Here is a 19893-nt window from a genome sequence, read left to right on the forward strand (position 1 = left end):
GTGCCCTTGGGGACAAAAGGAGGCAAGAAAAGCCCAAACTTGCAGTGATTTTGGTAATAAAGAATCAGCCTTTTATTGGGAATTGTGTACATTATCCTCACTTTTGATGCTAAATCCCATAGAATAAACACAACTTGAAAGAAACAGTCACTCAAACTGGTATGACCCCCATGCCAGGAATCTCTCCTTCTCCTGCAGCCACTGTAAAATCTGTTTCTAGAAGAACGAACTGTCAAGGGGAAAGACCTGTTTATTCTTGCAAAAGAATGTGTGACTACTGGGGGTGGGCAGAAGAGAGCAGTAATGTCCTGTCTTCTGTCCCCTTCCCCACCCTAATTACTGCTGGGTTTCAGCAAAATGAAAGAACACAGGAAGAGCTGCAGCCTTGCTCTAACCTGGGACCTCCCACCCTTGGCAGCACTTGCATTATGGCCAAAAATTCTCTTAGAGCCTCCCAGGCCTTTACTCAATAACAGTCAGGAGCCCCTCCTCTCTGAAAGTCTCTCCAGACATTGCTGCTGTAGCTACTTCCAGGTCACATGGCTCTGCCTCCACTCTGCCTCATAAGCACTTTGAAGTGTCACATCACCACTTTTGCCCATCTCTGAACCAGAATCAAATTCACTCCTGTTGGTGGCTCACCCTCAAAGGCTCTGAACATGACATGTGCTCTAAAGGTCAAGAGCTGCCAAAGAACCCAACAATCAATCAAGGCCCTGGAGACCCTAGGGTTTCCTTAGCAGTTTAACTGTGGCAACCAGGGCCTTGCTACAGGGTCTGACAGCTTGGTGAGTGGGACACTCATTCTGAAGCACCTATTTATCCCCTTTAAATATATTGTCACCTTGTGCCTAAGAACTGTGTGTCCTGCCTGCAATGTAACGTGAGCCCATATCTTGGCATGCATAAAATGGCAGGAGTTGAGCTAACAGCAGGTTACCAGTTTGCTGCTGTTGTCCCAGTTCACAAGAGCAGCAACTTGAGAGTATGCGCCACTAATAAAATGACCAGTGGCTTCCAAACCACAAATTTCTCAGTTTTGGAGGCTGTCAGGACAAGGTGCCAGCAAGCTTGGGTTCTGGTGAGAGTTACCAGCTTCTCTCCATGTCCACATAAGGGAGCTGCTCCCTTATCATGAAAAGTCTTCCCAAGGTTCTAAATCCTAGTACCACCACCTTGGGGATTAGAATTTGAACAGAAGGCTTGGGAAAAGAAACACTCAGTCAATATTAACAGCCACACTTGATTTTTCCAATAAATCAATCCAACTAGTGAACACTTTCCTAAGTCAGCCAGAAAATTCAGAGCATGGATAGGTATCACAACATGGATAGGTATTTACCCATACTTTAATGTTGTGATTATTCCCCCCAATCCACCCCTAGGGGTAAAGGACAACAAATTTCCTGTAATACCTGAAGGGCCAAGAGCTTTTTAGGCACTCTGCTCACTCACAAGGCCCCTTTTCCATGTGCTCCTTAGGTATCCGCCGGGCATAGTAGGCGTGGCTCCGGGAGGACTTCCTGCAGCCATGGAAGGGATCATCCCTGGAGGCATCCCGGTGACTCACAACCTCCCCACGGTGGCACACCCTTCCCAAGCTCCCTCTCCCAACCAGCCTACAAAACATGGGGACAATCGAGAGCACCCCAACGAGCAATAGCAGAGAATGCTGAAAGGTAATCATTCAGATAAACTTGGGACCAAGAGACAGTGAAAATGGATGAACTAAAAGAGAAGGAATTTGACAGTCTTTTTAACTGACCCTGGACATATGCATCGTTGGTGTTGCAGTGTTAAAAGCTACAAGAGCTAGAAAACTGAAGATGTCGTCTGCTTCCGGAAGCGCTGAAAGAATAGGACGTGATTTATTAACGACCAACTTCTGTTATTGTGTGTTAAGTTTTCCATCTGTGCATCAAATCACAAAGAATAAATAGAGCTTTTTCCTTTATCAGTTCCTTGGGCACAGCAGGTCCTGAGCACCTTGCTCTAGAATGTTGCATCAAGAGTTCCAAACATCAAAATAAAAAAATATTAAGAGGAAATCCCCATCTTATGACTCTAGTCCCTTTGGTCTACAGGGGCTTGTTACCTCTTTTTGCTAATAGGAAGACAAAATTGCTACAAAATGGGGAAAAAACTGTTTGCCTGTGTTAGACACCTGCACGCATAGGATTGAAGACAGTACAGGCTCCTGTACAGAAGTGTCTCCCTCACAGCTGAACTGCATACTGAGCAGGCAAGTTGGTTGTAAGTTCAGTTGTACCCTCTGATGATGCAAAAAAGAAAAAAAAAAAAAAAAGAAAAAAGAAAGTATTAAGTTTCACAAGCTGTTTGTACTCAAATATATTTTCTCAGTTTCAGATCCTCAGCTATTTTATTGAGTGGAAAGTCTTGAACTGCTAAGGGTTCAAGAATAATGTTGCATTTCCTTATGTCTCAGGAAACACTTTTTATGGTAACTTGTCAGATTGTCTATGAACAAACCCACTTTTTTAGACATTGATAAATTCTTTTCTTCACGTGATATTTTATACAAGAACACTTCAGATGTGTTATTAGATGTGACTGATTTTAACAAATCCTATTAGATTTGTATCAACTAGTTACATGTTCTATTCATAGTCTTTTGTGAATCATTGCCTTTTTGTTTAAAAAGATGGCCTATTTTGAGCCTTTGTATAGGTACATTCCTGTTTTTGTGACAAAAGAAAAACTTTAACCTGTCCCAAAAGGAAAAATGGCTATCAGAAGTATGTTTTGTTTTAGTGTGAGTTACCGTTACTGTACTTGTTTATTGTAAAAGGTGGACATTTAGCGTTCAGTGCAGTTTTCAATAAAAAGTAATTAAAATTTCTGCTAAGCTCTGAAATTCAAGTACATCTCACCAATGTAAAAGTTCTCTACTTGAGATGTTTAGAGGTAACTGCATTGTTCGCCAATTCCCAACTCTTTGTTACTCCAAGGTTCTGCCTACCTATTCCATTACCAGATTCAAATGCTGACAATTACCTCATGTGCTACAGCATTTACCCAATAGAGCAAGACCTCACACAAGCCCATCACTGTTAAATCATCTAACCCTTCAAGATGCAACACTGCACTGGAACAAAGTCAATTCCAGAAAAAAGCTGTTGAAGAAATTTGGTCTTAATCAACCCAAAAATAGAACTGGCTCACGCATGCCAATGACATAAGAACCGATTTACAAAGAAGTATTACTCTGAGAACCATATCGTTCATTTAAGGAATCTTTCTTTTTAAACAACATTAAGCCTTTTATATTAGTAAAATGAAGACCCACAATTCCAAGGTCAAACTCCCTCTGAGCTTTTTCTTATCCTTCTTTTCTGGTTTTTGCTGTGCTCTGCTCAAACGCAGGGCCTCACGAATGCTAGGTAAGCGCTCTACCATAAAGTGTCAACCCAAAACATCCTGTGGTAAGGCATCACCCTCCCTGGCCTTCTCTTATCACTCAGGTAGGTGGCAACCCCATCCCTACTCTGTGAAACTACCTTAAACTCCCATGGGAGACAGCTTCCCAAAACAATAGGCCAAATAACTGTCTTTATAATCACTTACCAAACAGATGTTGAAATGCACAAAAAGACCCCAACCATTTGTGCACAAGTTATTTTACCTTCACATGTTCAGAATGGGATGGGATGAGACTACGAGTCAAATAGAAAAAGGCAGGTGAATCCGTGGTGTGCCTGGGTTTTGTTTAATTAGATTTCAGTTGCTCAGACAGTTCTTTGGAAATTATTATATAACTGAATCCAAAGAAGAACAACAAGAATAGAAGACACCATACTGATTTTACCCTAGAAAAAAAACCATGAAGTTAAGTCCACACAATTCAGGCATTATTATTCACAGTCAACCTAAAGACATTTATGTCTGTTACCCAGCCATATATAATCTTTGCCACTCTGTCTCAGGATAATTATGGCTGTTGAATAGTTCAAGAGCTTAACATAGCATTGATTTACCAAAAAATTTGGCCTTTAACAGCCAGCCAGTCTGTTGTGAAAACCACTTAAAGCCCCTTTTCCTGTCTGAAAACTAGAAAATGGAACCAGATATAATGCTTTCCCACAGGGAAGAATGTTGTACCCATCAAACTAATCATAAATAAATAAAGAGGGAACTCTGGGGAAAGGACACCTAGCAGCTCAACAATGAGTGCAATGCAGACCCCAGAGACCAGATGCTTTCCTAATGCCTCTCTTAGGCACTCTGCCTTCCCAAGTGAGGTGGCCAAACGACTAGAAAAGGATCTGTGACCCCTGAAGAATCCTCCTTATCCATGAACAACAGTTAACTACAGATGCTATTCTAAGCACTCAGAATGATGGCCCCTGCTTCTAAAAACTTGGCTATTACAAAGGAAAAGGGAAACCACAGTCAATTTGTAAGACAATAACCACTTGGAACAGTACATTCACCTTATTGTAATATACCAAAATTCATTGATATGGAATCATACTGCAAACATAAAACTCTTCCTTGCAGGTTTTAGCATGCAGCAAAAATGATCCCATCATCCTGGGAACACTTTACTGAGTGTTTGGAGAGGAGAAAGAACCAAAGACATGACAGGTCATGGGTATTTTTCTGTTTTTAGTATTCCAGCATCAAATTTGAAGATGTGCACATTTCAATACCATCTAAACAGGAAGCAAATATTAAAAGGTTTTCACAGCCTGAAAAGTTAAAACATGTGACTATGTTATTTGCTTCTTTGCAAATTCCTTGCCATATCAATAGTTTGTAACTAAGTCTGGTGTTCCTGAGATCAGAAATTTTTACCCAGTACTGAATGTATACCTGAAGTGGTCAAATAATACTTTTCATAGAAAGTTTTTCTACACAGTAATTTAACTTATTAAATAATAAGAATGGCCACAATTAACCAACATGCAAGAGTTCTTGGAATTCATACAATGCACTTACCACCTTATTGCATTTTTTAAAATCTTTATTCTGCACTGAATGGTATTCCCAATCAGTCTAAGCAAAGGCACGGCCTCCTAACAGCATTTGCTTAGAGCAAAGGTGATAACAGGAGATGGGAAAAATCCAAAGGTTCTCTGCATGGCAATTTAGGAGTAGAACAATGTGGATGGAGCTGAAGGGAACAAATTTGACACGATCTACTCAGTGAGAAGTGAGCCTGCTCCCTTCCCTTCCCAACTGCTGCCCAGAGTCTGGGGCAAGAACATTCACTTCAGGGCATTCTTCCAGACAAGTCCACAAGTATCTAAATGCTCAAGGCAAATCATAAAACCTAAAAATGACAAATTTGAAACTAAAAACTCTCCAAGGAAGCTATGAAGTTCACTCAAATATTATTAGCTTTTCTTGTAGTTTGTTCCTAAAAAGGTTTGATTTTATTGGGCACAACAGGAACTAAATTAATAAAATATAAGCTTATTTATTTTTATGTTTTGCTGTGGACAATTTGTACAAAGTTTTCAGATCTCAGACTAAATGTAAAATGGATCTTTTAAGGTGAAAATAGAATGCCAGGTTCTAATGAAGAAAACATCTCAAAGGAATAAGAGTGGTCTGCCATGTGCTTTTTTGTAAGTGCCCATGCTGGAAAAAAGTTTTCTCAATATGAAGATGCTGGTACAACTTTTCCTATTACACAATTTCTTACACAACCACATGCATTACATTTATAGACAGATTTACAATTTGAAAGAAAAAAAGTTCTGTCTTAATAAAATTAGTTTTTTTGTTTTATACAAACTGTAGTTCAACCAGTTCTCTTGTCTCCTCATGCAGCAGATGCATTAATTATCTCCACTGGGTGTGGATCAGAAAAATACTTCTGAGCAGATCCTGCCAGATTTGGTTCATTTCATGCTATACTCTGCTTGGAGCACCAAGCTAACTTGGGGGTCATCACAGATTCTGATGCCTTGGTCTTCTGCTCCATAAGTTTTTCTTCATTCATCTTCATCATCTTCATCTTCCTCTCCATCAGATAGGGATGTACAAGGCCGGATCTGCCGGTATCGGTCAAGCCATTTTTCTACCATCTGTGTGACCAGGGGGTGATTCCGCCGGCGAGAGCTTTTCTGCATAGCTACCAGAACTCCCCCTTCAGTCACACAGCAGTCCAGCCACTCCCTGAGCAGTTTTTCTTGCTGTTCCTCATTACCTAGCTTTTAGAGGAATGTGAAGAAAAGGGGAAAATATAACATCAGAGATTTGACAGCAACCTACAGCTGGTAAGACAATTAGGCCAAAGCAACAAATTTTAACATGTTTTCAACCTCATAAAACTAAGTCTTAATTAAATTTAACATATGTCATGGGGAAATAATCAGAAAAGGCCAGAGGGAAAAACACAGGATAGCAAAAGGCAAACAAATCACCAAAAAAGTCACAGCTTCAAACACCTAACAAGGTAAGTTTACTTAGTAAATTAATGAACAGGCTTAAATTACACACTGTGGTCTTTCTTGTATTTAATTTTTTCCCTTCAATGTTGTGATTATGAACATTCTATGATCATTACTAGTTCACTGAATAAAAGACCAATAATTTTACAAGAAGAGTTTTCTGAGAGAGTGTTCTTTTGTACTTTCTCACCACCTCCCCTGCTCAATCTACATGTGCTTGTTTTATGCCATAAAGCACTGTGCCCCAGGCATCTAGCCTTGGCTAATCAGTGTTCCTCTTCTGGGCACACTGGCTGCTGGCTTCCCATCTCACCCTTATCACCTCACCTTGCCGCCTATCCTCTCTTTCCTCCTTACCTTCTTCCCCTTAATGTAACTGGCCCTGCGATTCTTAGAATTCTATTCCTCCAAACTGGAAGACTCACTTCACCCATGACCCTATTAACTCACAAATCCCTCAGTCTTGCTTTTTCAAATTCCTCGCTATGCTCCCACAAAGGAGTTTTGAAATGATAATTTCAACGTCTGACCAACTAGTATTTACAGAAAGCTGCAATCATCAGAAATGTATCTGGCAGTACAGATAAAACCACACCTGAAAGGCACCAGAGACTGGATTCTGCTACAAAGCTTACTACTTGTGTTAACAGAAGAAACATGCTGCTTACCTCCTGTGCAGAGAGAAAATGCACATGGAGTAGCTTTCTTTCACTGTCAACCAGAGGCAAAAACGTGATGGTGACATCATCATCGGTGTTCAAGTTAGCACCAGCACCTCGGTTGCCATAGCCATCGTTTTCCATGGCAACCAAAGCAGAGAAGTGGCCCCTTGTGTACCCCAGAGCAATAGGACTTTTCCAACAAAAACTCTGTTCCCACAACAAAGGCAGATAGACTCCTGGGAAAAGGCAAAAGAAAATCACAAGGGTGAATACCTCTCATTTCCCATGGCCACTGTTATTGCTGGTAGCCAAGAGTCACTCTGACCACCTCCCCCATAAATGACTGCTTAAGGATATGGTGCAAATTACATCATCATAGTTGAAAAAAAAAAAAAAACTTCTGAAATGCTCTAGAATAATGGCTTACCTTGAAACCGAGTATATCCTAAAGTTTCTCCCCGGAAACTCTTATAATATTTTACTCCATAAACTATAATTGGTCGTCTAAGAATATGGGCAAGGACAAAAATGTGTGTCTGTTCCAAACTTGCTCCAGGCTGTACAGAACAACAAACAAAAAGGCATTTTTTCTTTAAAACATTACCAATCCTGGAAAAGTGATATATAAAAAGCAACACTATCTTCACAGTATGACTTTCAGTCCATTTTTAAGAAAAACAATATTGGCAAGTCAAAGCAAAAAAAACCTTAATAAATATAGGTATTATTCACTACTCACTCACAAACCTAATAAATGAGGATACACATTTTAAGAAGTCCCTTTACTATCCAGGCTCACAACTCCTTCAATCTTGGGAAACAGACTCAAACAGCAAGGGAGCTTCCTGTGATCACATCCTGATTAACTGTGAAAGTACTAACTTACAACAAGAAAACAGTGAGCTTTATGACATAAATCATTAAATGGAAGTAACACCTAACTCAAATTGTCATATCCAATAGGTTTATCTTCCAGAGTTAGTGATGCTGACAACACATGGCCAATTTACATGTTAGATGTTAATTGGTCACTGTGAGCCCTCAAATGGCCCAAAGAGAATCGGTACTACTACTCTCTCAACTTTCGAATGAACTATTATGCGTGTATCTTAACTTTGTGGTTTATTATGCTGAATATACCTAACAAAATAAAAATAAAATTAGCATGAAACCAAGAGTTTAATAAGTGTGTCAGGCTACGGACCCACCACACTGAACCAACCAATCTCATCTATTAAAGAATGTGCAAGCAAAATTATCAGGAAAAGTTCACTCCTGCATCAATTAGAAGTCAGTCCTGCCAGTGGCAATTAATTCAGAATAAGCCAGACTGCACCTTTTCCTTTGCCTATATCTATCTCCTGGGTACAGCCTCACCACTGGGGAGCATTCTGAAGAATGTACACTTCTTCCTCAGGGCCTGACAGCTAGCTCCACCATGTAAGCACCTGTCATTGATTAAGGGATCCTGGTAAGGTCTCACTTAACCTATAGGTAAGTAAAATAGGCATATGGAAAGCAACCTCAAGACCAGGGTGCTCGAGATCACTGCACAACTTTTCGTTTTGACTTGATATAACATCTGTTACTCAAAATTCTGCAGTGGGGACTTCCTATGATCATGTATTTAACAGCAGTCACGCCTAAAACCCAAGTTGACTGGTGCCAAGTCAAGCACCTTTCCTTGTACCACATTATCCCAATATGGTTTGCCCAAGCAAATCAGGAACTTTGACTACATGGGTTACCTTTCTCATAGATAAGCCTTGCTTACCTGACTAGCAAGAGAGAGGATAAATGCCCAGTCTTCTTGCCACTGTTCTTCTCTTAAGGAAAAATGTAAACCAAAGCTCTGAGAATACCAGGATTCCCAATCTTTCCAGCGTGTGTAAAACCTACACAGTTAAAACAAGAAACCTTCTATAAACTCTACCTTTAAATATTTCTTTAATGTAATCTTAAGGCAATTCATAGACCAATTTTACATTATTTGCAATATCATTTTCAAATTAAAAATGCTCCCATTCTGTTAGCAGACATCTTCAGCCAAAATTTGATCTGCCACCAACCAAATTTTCACCAAACACTAGTGAAGAGAACAATTACTTTCAATTTTCTATTACCAGTTTACAAGTTAAAAAAAGACAATCAACATCATCTGAGCCTATACACAAAGAAGTCACATTTGTCCATTGTTATATCACTACTTTTATAAACAGAAAATATCCCATATTTATAAAAATATCAAGCTCAGTGCCATGAGATTTCTTTCTATAAAATCAAATCTGATAATCACCTAATTAAAAAAAAAATCAACAAAACTAAAAAACAATTCCTTCTTTATACTATCTAGCCTTTTAAATACCTCAACCTAGTCAATTAGTGGGTCACTGGCAGACTATATTACTACTAATAAAAAAAAAGTATGCTTTTTCTTTTTATCAAGTATAAAATTAACAAACACCAGAAACAATTATGCTCAAAATGTTGGTTTAGTCTTACAAAATAAGTTGGTCAAAACCTCTAAAGTGAAATAGACATTTAAGTATGTTCAGGGCTGGGGTTGTGGCTCAGTGGTAGTGCTTACTAGCATGTGTGAGGCACTGGGTTCAATTCTCAGCACCACATTAAAAAAATGAATAAAATAAAGATACATAGCAAAAAATGTGTTTAAAACATTTTCATCTTTAATGCACTGTTTGAATTCTAAACCGATTTTCAAGCTTAGGTCATTGTTTTTTGGAGTGGTAGAAATTAAACCCAGAAACTTGCACACTTTAAGCACTCTACTAGTGAGCCACATCCCCAGCTCCTTAAAAATTTTTTAAAGACATTTTAGTCTTACTTTTAATATTTTCATGCAACTGTATCTATCCACATGATACCACAGGTACTAACTACAAGTATTTGGAAAGAGCACAGTTACATGCATTATTTATTTGTCTACTTCCAACCAGCATTTCTGGCAGTTTAACCTGAAAAATGTCACAACTCCAAGCTGAAGATAATTCTACCAAATATTCTAAAAGACTTGTACTAAACTTTTATTTATATTAATTACCCCCAAACATTCCTCTGAGAAACTGTACTGACATGTCAGTGAAAGGCAACTACAATGTTGTACATTAAGTCTTGAGAACTCAAGTCAGCTCAAATCATGGATATCCAACAGAACTTCACAGATAAAAAGGGCACCTAGGCAAACAGTGGCTTAAGAAGCGCCCATATACAATGGGTTGCCTCCTCCTAGACTTCTCACCCTGTCTCATTCTACCTCCCTGAAGTGCTGAGCTCAGTAAACAGAATTGTCAATGAACCCCTTTTCTCTTTGTTAGATAATCTTCACCCCCAACTCTACCCTTCAAATAACATAAGCATGATCCTGTGATTACTGCACTCTATACAACATTCTATTCCTGAACTCTGAAACACTAGGCAAAGACATCTCAAGGCAGGCACCCGAGAATGTGGTCCCAAGGCACACTTGGTTTTGGGAATCCTGTCCATATAACAGTTCTGGATCCCAACTCCTGAAGCATCCTTTTAGAGTGAGGACAACTTAGTGAAAGTTCTGCTCCAACACTTCCTGGTGGCTGTAAGCAAACAGCCTTGTTTCTCATTCAGATTACAGTACTCAATTTCTGCCTATCTCTGTGCTACACTGACAACTTCAAATGACTCAGAAACACCTAAGAATACCAGTCCTAATACAAATACTGACAGCAACTCCAATCCAGAAATCACTGACTGCCAGCTCTGAGTTGGCCCAAAGTTATTATTACTAACCTCAAAACAACAACAAAAACCAATTAGGAGCCAGATATGGTGGCACAAACCTCTAATCCCAGCAGCTTGGGAGGCTGAGGCAGGAGGATCAAGAGTTTAAAGCCAGCCTCAGCAAAAGCAAGGCACTAAGTAACTCAGTGAGACCCTGTCTCTAAATAAAATACAAAATAGGGTTAGGGATGTGGCTCAGCAGTTGAGTGCACCTGAGTTCAATCCCTGGAATCCCAAAGAAAAGAAAGAAAGAAAAAAACAATTAGGAAAAAAATAACATCTGCTGAAATTTACAAGGACTTTCAACCTTACAAGAAGATCATGGTGTTACCATCAGAGAAAAAAAATTACAAGGCTTTTTTAAAAGGGCATTTGCAAAGTTGTAGACTGATCACAGTCCAGATCTGCTGTTCCAGCTAGGAAACTAGACTTCATCAATACCAAGGAATAACACAAATCAACCTTATAGGGCAGTCGCATTAACCAAACCCATAAGGCAGATCTGTAAAACCACAGAGCCAATAACTGCCATCATGGGAATTACACCATTCTCATCCTCTCAAAGGCAGGCCAAATAATCACCAGACTACTGCTTGATAAAGATGCAATCTGACAAAGACAGGCTAGGAAAACTGAACATTTAATGGCATCAGGCTTACCTAACCTGATGAATCCCCCTCATCATAGGAATGGTCTTGCCCATACTACCATATCTATCCATATAGCACCCACCTCTCCTGAAAGGCACAAAGCCCTCTTTCCTGGACAAAGACTAAAGGACTAAACCATCTGCCTGAGTGACAAATTCTTTTTTAGCATATTATATATCTAGTCAAGGTTTACATATAGGCTTGCCAGTCAGGGAGCTATTTTGTTTTTTTTCAGGCAATCACAAACTTTTACTCTATTGCATTATGCTTTGATCTTCAAATTTAGTTCTCAAATACAAGAACATATAATTACTTTTTTTTAACAAGCACTAAGTGTCAAGCTATTCCAGGTACTAGATCTTCTATAATGGGGGGGGGGGGGGGAATCCCTGTTCTCTTTATATTCTAGACTTCATGTAAACCCTAAAATATAACAAAATGCACAACTAGTAAATGCTGAAAAAAACACCAAAAAAATTCAAGGATAGTAACATAGCCTGAAGTAGGACCATTAGCATTACTCCTAAGCAATCAATAAGAAAAAGCAATTTTCATACTGATGTTAAGAAAAATAGTAAGAGTTTTTAAATGGTTTCTATGCTTACCAATGAGTAATTAAATTTAGGTTCTTTGAATCTCAATTTTATTACCTATGAAACAATAGCTAAGTGAGATAATATATTCACAGAACCAAGAAAATACTTAGGGTAGGAAAATCACAAAATTATCTCTTGTGCTTGATAACACGAGTGAATTTATACTTCAAGAATAACAAGACTTGACTGACTAGATCCTAGGTTAAAATATAAAGGACATTTTGAGACAACTATAGAGAAATTTGACAGTGGACTATATGCTAGACAACTAAATCAATGTTGATTTTCTTAGGTTTCATAATGTTGCAGGAGAATATTCTTGTTCTGAAAAGGTGCACATTGAAATAATGAAGAGTAAAATTTTGATGTCAAAAAAAATCAGTACAGGGTAGCACTTAAACAGATGAAGCACGTGTGCCAAAATATTAACAATTGGTCAATCAAATAAAAGAGACATTAGGTATATCATATGGATTTTTATCTTTTAAACTTTTCTGTGGATTTGAAAATTTGCAAAAATGGGATTTTACAAGTCTCTTCCTCAGGAAGAAAAAATAGCTTATAATATATAATTATATATAACATAATTCTCTTAAAGTTGAAGATAATATGATACCAGTAAGTACTCAAAATTATGAGCAAAGGTGGTATCTTTTTTTTGGAGGGGGGGGTATTGAAGACTGAACTCCAGGGGCACTTTATCACTGAGCTACATCCTCAGTCCTTTTTTGAGATATTGTCTTACTAAGTTACTAAATTGCTCAGGCTGGTTTCAGTCTTGCAATTCTTCTGCCTCAGCCTCCTGAGTCACTGGAAATATAGGTGAGCGAAACTATGCCCAGCCCTATCAGTATTTAAGTCTATAAAACTAACAATGTTATATTAGAAATGTTTAAATACATTGTTTCTATTTTATGGAAATGAATATTGTTTCCAGTTTAAAGCTTCATCTGTTTCTATTTTAAACCTCTGATAAAAGGTATAAAACTACTGGGGTACTGGGGTATTCAACCAGTCTTCATTTCCAAAACCCAAAAGTTTTGTTCTTTAGTTTCTCAGAAAATAAAACTGAGCAGAAAAGTACCCCACTACTACAAGGAAATGATCTAGCAAATCCAGTCCAGGTGGAACAGGGAAGGATGCCAGCTCACCAATGTGAACAGTCATGCAGGCTGTCATGCAGGGCTTTCCGAAGCACCGAGTCCTTGTCATAAATACCCCAGGTAGCTTGTAGTACTGAGTCAAGTAAGCAGTCCCCTGCAGTTCGATTCCAAAGGGCATACAGTCGACTATCCAAACGTGTAGCCAACTCCAAGGACCAGTTTATAATTGGAGATTCTTCTTCTAACTCTGAGGAATTTAAATAACATATTCATTTTCGTGCCTATGTGGTTACAAAATATTCAGTAGGGTGAAGAATCCATCTTTTACATGTAAAAAGGTAATTTATTAATAAATACCTAAATAATTTGATCAACTGAAATAGATTTTTAGTAGTTAAAACATGGCTCTGGAATAGTTTATTCAACTTCAAACTTCCTTATAATTTTATTTTCTAAAAAATGTTGAATACAGAAATACATTTATACTGTAAAGTAGAAATTTTAAGGATCTTACATCTCTAATCTAAAACAAAAATACATCAAACTACTCCATACCCTAACAAAGCAAATCAAAATTTAATTTATCAGATAAAAGATAAATTATATTCATTAATTATATGCTTACCTTTTTGAACATCTCTATCAAGCACCTCATCAAATAATTTTTCTTGAACTGTTGGGGGTAAGTCTTCAATATCTACAAAGGAAAATCAGACTGAAAACATTCTTGTATTTCATAATTCGATAAACTATGGTAGCCTCTAATAGTCATGTCCTCTAACTTCCTCTCCATTGAAAGTCAACAGATTTTTTTTTATTAATGAACACATGTAACATGTGAAAGGTAAAATAGGTATATTATTTCCTTTTTGTATTTCATTACCAAAACTTCTTAATATACTTAATATAAATAACATTATATGGTGCTGCACACATATAATCCCAGCAAGTAGCGAGGCTAAGGCAGGAGGATCTCAAATTTGAAGCCAGCCTCAGCAACTTAGTGAGGCTATGAGCAACCTAGTGAGACCCCATCTCAATATAAAAAATAAAAAAGGGCTGGGGATGTGACTCAGTGGTTAAGCACACAACACTAAACAAAACAAATAAATAAACTGCAACAACATTTGCACCAATAATTACAAAGCAACTTTTAGTTGTTTTCTTCTCCTCACACTGGAAACTTCTGTTCAAAATATTACTTCCAAATTGAATCTTTTTAAAAAGTAAATGAAGCATGATTCTGGCACATAGCCTTTTTGTCATCTTCCTCAAATTCTCTATGCTCTATTCAGGTTACTTGTACCCATAAGAAAAATTATCCTTAATATTTTTTAAAGGCATTTTCAAGTCAGCCAAGTGGAGTGGCACATAACTATAATTCCAGAGATTTGGGAAGCAGAGGCGGGGGGACACAAGTTTGCGGGCAGACACAACAATTTAGCAAGACCCTGAACAACTTACCAAAATTCTATCTCAAAATAAAAAGAAATTTAAAATCTGAGAATGTAGTTCAGTAACAAAGCACCTTGAGTTCAATCCGCAGTACCCCTCCCCCCAAAAAAGCATTTTAAATTCAAAATAAAAATCTGATCATAATAGGATTAGCTTAGTGTGTGTGCACTTCAAATGATATTTGTCCAAATTTTAGAAGGCTCAGTTTTTATCACCTACCATTTATAAATGTCCCTGTTTATATCTGAGTATGAAAGTTGAAAATACTCAGATCCCATATGAAAGCTTTTATTTTACAAGCCTTTGAGTTTTGGTATATTTATTCAATGCCACTAACAAGACATCCTAGAAGATTTTTCTCAACAGCCAATTATTGAAAAATAAAAATTTGTTTCACAAATATAATAGAAATCAGTGTAATTAGTGAAAAGCAATGCCATCTCAAGAGTGCCAGCACCTTTAATCCAAAAATGACCTCTTTTCCATAAAAGTCCTGTGTTCTAATCCTTCTGCTTACACAAGATAACCAATCACTATCCAATTTCAAAATAACAGATGAATATGAAAAGGGAAAATTAAAATAGACCAAAAAAAGAGAACTTTGTAAGATAAAACCAAAGAGGGAAATAAATGGGCAAAACACACACACACACACACACACACACACACACAGACACAGACACAATACTGGGTACAGTGGTGCTTGCCTATAATCCCAGTGACACAGGAGGCTGAGGCAAGAGGATCTTAGTTTGGGCAATTTATCAAGACCCAAACTAAAAAAGGAGCTGGGGTAGAGTGCCCAGTACTTGGGGAAAAAAAATAACAATCCAAAACCCACAAAGATCAGTTACTTCTGATCTTTCAAATAATAATGATAATGAAAGCATCTGTTTCTACGCAGCTCTTGTACGACTTTCAGCATAAACAGGACGGTAAAGTCATTTAAGGTGCACATATATTATTTGCTTTCTTTTAAAAAAAATACATTTTTTGATCCATCTATAAAAACAGAATTATAATAAAATGAAAATTTCTTTTCACATTAAATTTTGGAATTACCTGCTGGCAATGTAAATGTTACAAGGTCAGTTAGGAAATAGCAAGCAAAATCCCCCTTTCTCTGATGAAGAGAGGCAGCGACTTCCCTCCGGATTTGTTCTGTCAGTTCAGGACACACCATTGCTGGAATACATTTTGCTGCTTGTTGAGACACCTTAAATACAACAAAACAAACTTTCCTCTGTATCTCATTTATCATAAGTGAAAGAACATAATACAGCATTTAAAAGAAATTAGCAAAATGTCCCAATAATTCAAAGCTATGTTTGTTTTTTTAATCTTATATTGTGTTGGTATTACTTTCTTACCAGTAGAAATACATATCAGTACATCTTTCCAGAAAAACAGCAATACAAGTGTGTTACTGATTCAGTAATTCTACTCTTCATATTTATCCCAAGACTCAAAGATGCACATTTTTAAATATATACAAAAGACTATTGTTTATAAAGGTGCATCATAGGAGAGGGGAGGAGAACAGAAAACCTAGATGGACTAGCCATCATTAAAAACATTTGTAAAAATAAGGAATTGCAAATGCTCTTCTTCCATGTATTTTAAGAACCCTGACTTGGAATAAAGAAAACAACATTTAAAGCATTATTTCCACACTGGCCTTGAAACTCTTCCTTCTCCCCATGTGTTACCACAGAATTTTTTTAAAAAGCATTGTAATCTAAGTTTAAATCTGGCAGAGGAGCTGTGCACATTGTTGCAGTGAGTACTACTACAAAGGCCTCTAAAGCAAGGAAATACAAGGCTCAGGTGGCTAGAACTTTCTTCCCCTTTTAAAATGTTCAATAGCCATCAGGCCCAGTGGCAGAAGCCACTATAATCCCAGTGGCTCTGGAGGCCAAGACCAAAGCCAGCCTCAGAAACTTGGTGAGGCCCTAAACAACTTAGCAAGACCCTATCTCTAAATAAAAAATAAAAAAGAGCAGGGGATGTGGCTCAGTGGTTAAGCCCACCTGGGTTCAATCCCCAGTAGCAAAAAAAAAAAAAAAAAAAAATTCTAAATAGCAACAAATGTTGCAAAGATTTCACCTTAGGTTTCAGTTGTATTTGGTATGTAGAGTTCAAAAAACATACATATCAAAAATTTTTAAATCAAAGGTGTCTGTTAGTGAGTAGAAGAGTCTGGTGCCATCCTTGAGTGAGCCAGTCAGCTCAGTTTTCAGTGACAGCAACGTGTAACATCACCTACCTAACAGCAGCCTTCCAGTTACAAGTAGAGTCTAGAGCAGCAAATCTTGTGGCAAACCACTCCAAGAAGTTTTACTGATGATGTCATCTATGTTTACATGTAGAGAGTTTAACTTCATTTGTAAGTAACAGAGTTTCCAACACCTGCATAACTATTCATAACTATTTTGAAAGCTCCTACATGAAAATTCAGTCCTATCAGAATGTATTGTCCAGGATTACCAGTAACCAAGAAAATGCAAGTACACTAGACTATGCTGGCTAGTTATCAGTAACTATGAAAATTCCCACATCTTAACTCCATAAATCCAACAGTCAAAAAACACTCAAAATATGGGAAACCAGAAAAGCATGGTGGCACACACCAGTAATACCAGTGGTTCAGGAGACTGAGGCGGGAGGCCTGCAAGTCCAATGCCAGCCTCAGCGACTTAATGAGGCCGTAAGCAACTCAGCAAGACTGACTTTAAATATTACAAAGGGCTGGGAATATGTCTCAGAGGTTAAGCACCCCAGGGTTTAATACGAGTACCAAAATTAAATATACATATGTGTGTGTACACACACACACACACACACACACACACACAAGAAACCAAACATCAAACATTTTCAGACTACAACTCTCATTTCAACACTGCTAAAATGAATACCAAAAGTAAATTCAAAAATAGCTTTTTCCAAGAGGCTATCCCTCACTCTTTCAAAAACCAGAAAGACTTTTCCAAAAATAACCTGGACATAACACCAAATGCTCAGACATTTCAAGAAGAATGGCGTCCAAGCATTCCCCTTCACCATCATCCTCAAGCAGGATATGAAGCTGCCTCTCATCTTTTCACCTCTCTTCAACTTTATGAGACCTTAAGCTAAAAGTTCTTCACTGAGGGTCCAAGAACTTAAATGGAAATTTTGTTTTAATTACATTTAAATTATTCATTTTCACTAACTCCTTGCCTAAAATAAAATGCATTCTTATTAATCACAAATTTGGTTTGGTATTTTGAAAACTATGTTCCTGTCCCAATAACTTGAACTTGTAACACACACATCCATCAAATACCATGATTCAAATATTCTTGCAAAATATCATGCTTTAAAAGCACACACTGCTGGGTGAAATGTTGTGCACCTGCAAGGCAAGGTACCTGGGAGGCTGACAGAGGATTACTTGAACCCACAAGATCAAGGCCAACCCAAGCATCATAACCACACTTCATTTCAAGGGGAGGAGAAAAAAGAATATACCCTTGAAATTTATACTGTTGAAATCAACTCTTAAGAGTTTAATGTGATTTTTTTTAAAGAGGGAGAAAAATAGCTAAAACATAAGAAATGTTTGGAGAAACATTATATCAAAAATAAAAATTAACACCACAATTAATATAAAAGAACATTTAGGGATGGGGTTGTAGCTCAACAGTACAGAGCTTTCCTAGCATATGTGAAGAGTGACAGAGCACTTGCCTAGCACTTGGGAGGCACTATGTTCAAGCCACAGCACCACATATAAATAAATAAATGTGTGTATGTATGTATGTATGTATATTTTTAAAAAGAATATTTAGCCAAAATGCCACACTTACCTCTGTAAGCAATATTGCTAGCATATCCTGCCTCTGGAAACGTATGGCTAAGTGTACCAGGGTGTAGCCAACATCAAAGGCAGAAGGGCGATTCAGTAAGCGTACTTCATCTGCAGTAAGCTGGCGTGCAATATCTCCTCCTGATGATTTGTATGCTTCTATGGCAGCTAAATCACCTTCTACGACTCCTAAAACAAGCATCAAGATAGAAAAGCATTTAATCCTATTTTTCGTCAAAAAGCAAAAACCTGTAGCATTCACTCCAAACTCTATAAACATTTCTCTGTGCTTCCTGGATCCTGGGGTATCACTTATTGTCCTGAAGAATATAAGAGAAATTAGCATTTCCCTCCCTTTAAATATTTCTTGCCAGAACTACCTAGTTAGCACTTACCTTACCATCATCAGTGCTGGCTCCATGCTCTGGTAAAGTTTAAAGGAAATGTTAGGATACAGTAAATGGATGAAAAATCAGTAACCTAATGTGAGACACCAGACTTCACAGACCATACTGAGCCCCTGTTCTGGGCCTGCATTCATCCTAACTGTAGAAACCAAGGAGGTAATGAGGTGCTTCCAGTGGATCTTGGGCTGCTGCTGCCCCCTTACACTACATTCTTAAAGCAAAATCCAAAGGGGGGAGGGAGTACGGAGTTTTCTATACTGCTCTTAATTGTGAAACAACTTAGTGACTGGAACCATTTTCACTGTTATGTGGAAGTTAGCAAAAATTTTAATTTCAAAATCTCATAATGCTTGTTTCAGCAGTACATATACTAAAATTGGAATGACACAAAGAAGATTAGCATGGCCCCTGTGCAAGGATGACATGCAAAACTGTGAACCGTTCCATATTTTTCTAAAAGCAGCCTGAATGAGTGAGAGTGGGAAAACATCCCAATTATATATATATGAGCCAAGACATCTATACACCTATTTCAAATTGATAATTGTTATTAAAGTAAAACTTAAACCAGATGATTTTTGATAAGGTATGTTAAAACATTACAAACAAGTTAGGGACAAGATAATGAAACAAGTATCACTTTTTCCAAATCCACAGAGAACTTCAAAATTCCCAATGAATCATTTTATTAATCTTAACACAAAAATGTTAAGTAATAACTATATTGACAATAAAAATCAATCCATTAAAAAGAAACGTCTACATTACCTTGCAATTTACTAAAAATAAGAGGGGAGGACCCCAAACCCAAGATTATAAAACCAAACAATTTTGTTTCCTAACTTACAGCAGGAAAAATAAATGTTAAATTTGGTGAGTAGAATGATAATACTAGCTGAAAATAGTATGCTTTTTAAAAAGCATTTTGCATTAGGAATTAAGGTAAATAGATATTCCTTACAGGTTGCACCAAA

The 19893-nt window shown here is 37.6% G+C and overlaps 2 protein-coding genes and 1 non-coding gene across 10 annotated transcripts in view; 2 read left to right on the forward strand and 1 right to left on the reverse strand.

The window, feature by feature from the left end:
• Window positions 1–2860, forward strand: part of Ctbp2 (C-terminal binding protein 2) — a 130572-nt gene extending 127712 nt beyond the window's left edge. For all 5 annotated transcript variants that reach the window (XM_078024523.1, XM_078024534.1, XM_078024528.1 and 2 more), the window contains one exon: window positions 1483–2860. In XM_078024523.1, coding sequence (XP_077880649.1) covers window positions 1483–1663 — 181 coding nt within the window. In that variant the 3' untranslated portion in view covers window positions 1664–2860. The remainder of the gene's footprint in view (window positions 1–1482) is intronic.
• Window positions 2861–3711: 851 nt separating this feature from the next.
• Zranb1 (zinc finger RANBP2-type containing 1) overlaps window positions 3712–19893 on the reverse strand; it is a 51669-nt gene continuing 35487 nt past the window's right edge. For all 4 annotated transcript variants that reach the window (XM_078024549.1, XM_078024560.1, XM_078024562.1 and 1 more), the window contains 8 exons: window positions 18514–18701; window positions 15725–15878; window positions 13833–13904; window positions 13256–13454; window positions 8856–8976; window positions 7509–7638; window positions 7088–7317; window positions 3712–6179 (listed from right to left, as the gene is read on the reverse strand). In XM_078024549.1, coding sequence (XP_077880675.1) covers window positions 5961–6179; window positions 7088–7317; window positions 7509–7638; window positions 8856–8976; window positions 13256–13454; window positions 13833–13904; window positions 15725–15878; window positions 18514–18701 — 1313 coding nt within the window. In that variant the 3' untranslated portion in view covers window positions 3712–5960. The remainder of the gene's footprint in view (window positions 6180–7087; window positions 7318–7508; window positions 7639–8855; window positions 8977–13255; window positions 13455–13832; window positions 13905–15724; window positions 15879–18513; window positions 18702–19893) is intronic.
• On the forward strand, window positions 19266–19372 carry LOC120886058 (U6 spliceosomal RNA). Its single transcript, XR_005728831.1, has one exon. It is a non-coding gene; the product is annotated as a U6 spliceosomal RNA (small nuclear RNA).

Source organism: Ictidomys tridecemlineatus, chromosome 1 (genome assembly GCF_052094955.1).
Source record: "Ictidomys tridecemlineatus isolate mIctTri1 chromosome 1, mIctTri1.hap1, whole genome shotgun sequence".
In the NCBI taxonomy this organism is placed as follows: domain Eukaryota; kingdom Metazoa; phylum Chordata; class Mammalia; order Rodentia; family Sciuridae; genus Ictidomys; species Ictidomys tridecemlineatus.